Consider the following 3,085-nt stretch of genomic DNA (forward strand, 5'->3'; position numbering starts at 1 on the left):
GGTGTTGCTCCCGCGCCTCGCTCAGCCAGTGAGCGGGAACCGGTCTGTATGTGGGATCCGAACCCTCGGGCGGGAGCGCCGCCGTGCTTCCCAAGCGGCACACTATCCAGTGCGCCACCGGGCCGGCCCAAGTAGTTTAATTTCTTGACGCCTCAGTGTCCTCCTCTGTAATAGCATCTACCTCTTTGGGTTAAATGACATTTAATGAGACACTGAATGAAACCCACATAGTTGGCACAGTGCCTCGCCCTTGCAAGAGTTCAGGTCACGTCTGTTGTTGTGGGTGAGAAGGTAACACTGATAATCTTCCCACGTGTCCACAGAAGGCACGACAGACAGTGGCTAGCCACTTTGAGTATTTACATGCAAGACTTCTTGAGGGCCCTCCCCTCAATTTCTTTTATTTTAATAGAGTTCTAGAAGACTGCCATTTAAAAACTGAGTGCAGTTTGGTGGCTAGAATAAGAAAGAACCCGAAACAATGCCCTTTAGACATGTATTCCAAAGTCACTTTTGTTGGTGTAACAGGAAACAGTGTCTGGGGTAAAAGGTATTGCCTTGTATTTCCACTGTGCTTTCCTAACAGAGAGGTTACTACATTAATGTGTTACCCACTCCCTCCCCACCAAGCAGCTTTTAAAAAGTTTCCTCAGAGGCTGAATTATTTTATGCCAGGTTTCATGCTGAGAAGGTTTGTATAGCTGCAATGTAAATACATCTCTGTGAAAAGGTGCTTGCAATAGAACAAAAAACATCAGCCGTAAGCATTGTGGTTCTTCATAAACACTGCTGTGATCGTTTCAACGCAACAGCCCGAAGGAAGGGTTATTTTGGGATTGTTTGCAGGATGATATTTTGTAAGTAGATGTGAGGTGCCTTTCTTCTGTAGATTATACACTGATCCTTGCCTTTCTGTAGAGCAGGGGTGAGGTTGTACAATATCCCTTTGAGAGAGGAGACCATTGACCATCTTCCGTCCTTTTGAGTGTAATTACAGGGAAATTGAGGCCTGACAGAGGGCAATTATGGCTGGCTCAAGACTCCAGTTGAGTGGTGGTGGCCAGGTGAAGATTAGTGTGGATAGAGATCCTTAGGTGGCTGGCGCTTTCATTTGCACGAGATGGAAGATGCCAGAAGGATACAATTGTGTGGATTCCCCAGGGACCCCCTCCCACAGATGTGCTTGAGATCATCTGTCTTGTTTATTCCTATCTTCAGTTCAGAGGGTGCCTTTGGGCACTTTTGGTTCCTCATTTTCTGGAAAGTTTTTTTTCAGCTGCCGTGACTTACCCTGTGTGGCTTCCACATAGCAGCTCCACTGGAATCAGCCCTGCAGCCCTTGCAAGCTAGTAGACATTGGTATTTACTTGGATCTGGATGCTAGGGTAGCCTAAGAGAATTGACCAATTCCTAAAGGCTTAGGACCTGCATCTGCCTCTGAGGTTACACAAGGAGGGAGCACCCCAGCAGTCACCCCAACACATCCACTGTCAGGTATCTGCTGTTCCAGGTGAGAGGGATGGGGAGAGAGGCTTCCTGAGAATTTGTCCAGCCCACACTGTGGACAGAGGGATGTCTTCATACCAGTACCACAGTGCCACACTGCATGTTGCTCTGCAGGGACTCCGCTCTTGCTGGGTTGTGTGGTCATTTTCTGTCTAACTTGTAAAAAAATTGCCTAACTGTGATCCAAAGTTGCTGCACCATTTTACATTTCCACCAGCAATGTATGAGGGTTTCCATTTCTCCACATCCTCGTAGACCCTGGTTGTTTTCCACCTTTTGTAACAGGCATGCAAAGAGGTGTGAACATGGTGGTTTTGATTTGTATTTCCCTGATGACTAATGATGTTGAGCATCTTTTCTTGTGCTTATTTCTTTACTGAATCACCTGTTGATCATGTATTTTGCCCATTTTGTGATTGGGTTGTTTGTCTTCATGTGATGGAGTTGTAAGAATGTTTTGTAAATTCTAGGTAAGAAGTCCTTTATCAGATATGTGTTTGGCAAAAAATTTTCTCCCAGTCTATTATTCGTCATTTCGTTTTCTTAATGATGTCTTTTGAAGCACAACAGTTTTGGATTCTGGGTCGAGTTGCTGAACTTGTTTTCTTTCCTGGACCATGCTTTTGGTGTGGTTTCTTAAGAAATCATTGCCCAACCCAAGGCCTTAAGGAGTCTCTCCTTGGGCCGGCCCGGTGGCCGCACTGGATAGTGCGCCGCTTGGAAAGCGCGGCGGCGCTCCCGCCCGAGGGTTCGGATCCCACATACAGACCTGTTCCCGCTCACTGGCTGAGTGAGGCGTGGGAGCAACGCCGAGGGTTGCGATCCCGTTGCCGGTCCCCGGTCCGGTACGGGGGCAACACTGAGGGTTGCGATCCGTTGCCGGACACGGAAAAAGACAAAAAAAAACAAAACAAAAAAAGAGTCTCTCCTCGGTTTTCTTCTAAAATGTGTATGTTTTAGCTCCCACCCTTAGGTCTATGAGATCCACTTTGAGTTCATTTTACATACGGTATGAGGTAGGGGGTTAAGTTCACTTTTTGCATGTGGATACCCGAATGTCCCCACACCACTCGTTAAAACGCTGGATCCCGCTCTTGACCTCCCCTCTTCTTTTCCCCACAGATCTGCAAAACCCCTGAGCCCAGAACGGCCTCCTACTGCAGCCCCTCGGTGCCCGTGCACTTCAACATCCAGCAGGACTGTGGCCACTTCGTCGCCTCGGTGCCCTCCAGCATGCTCACCTCTCCCGACGCGCCCAAGGACCCTCCGCCCGCCCTGCCCTCGCACCCGCCTGCCCAGGAGCAGGACTGCGTAGTGGTCATCACCCGAGAGGTGCCCCACCAGACCGCCTGCGACTTCGTGCGGGACTCGGCGGCCAGCCACCGGGCCGAGCCCGAGGCGTACGAGCGGCGCGTGTGCCTCCTGCTGCTGCAGCTCTGCAATGGGCTGGAGCACCTGAAGCAGCACGGCGTCATCCACCGCGACCTGTGCCTGGAGAACCTGCTGCTGGTGCGCTGCACCCCGCACGCCGCCGCCCCGGGGCCCCCGGCGGCTCCTCCCGCCCCCGCAGCCGGTGCCA

General features: G+C 50.8%; 1 protein-coding gene across 1 annotated transcript in view; it reads left to right on the plus strand.

Moving 5' to 3' along the window:
* LOC103601361 (tyrosine-protein kinase SgK223) overlaps positions 1–3,085 on the plus strand; it is a 60,879-nt gene that overhangs the window by 56,066 nt on the left and 1,728 nt on the right. Inside the window, exon 5 of the mRNA XM_008585762.1 lies at positions 2,629–3,081. Within this exon, the coding sequence (XP_008583984.1) occupies positions 2,629–3,081 (453 nt within the window). The remainder of the gene's footprint in view (positions 1–2,628; positions 3,082–3,085) is intronic.

Source organism: Galeopterus variegatus, unplaced genomic scaffold, assembly GCF_000696425.1.
Source record: "Galeopterus variegatus unplaced genomic scaffold, G_variegatus-3.0.2 Scaffold3700, whole genome shotgun sequence".
In the NCBI taxonomy this organism is placed as follows: Eukaryota; Metazoa; Chordata; class Mammalia; order Dermoptera; family Cynocephalidae; genus Galeopterus; species Galeopterus variegatus.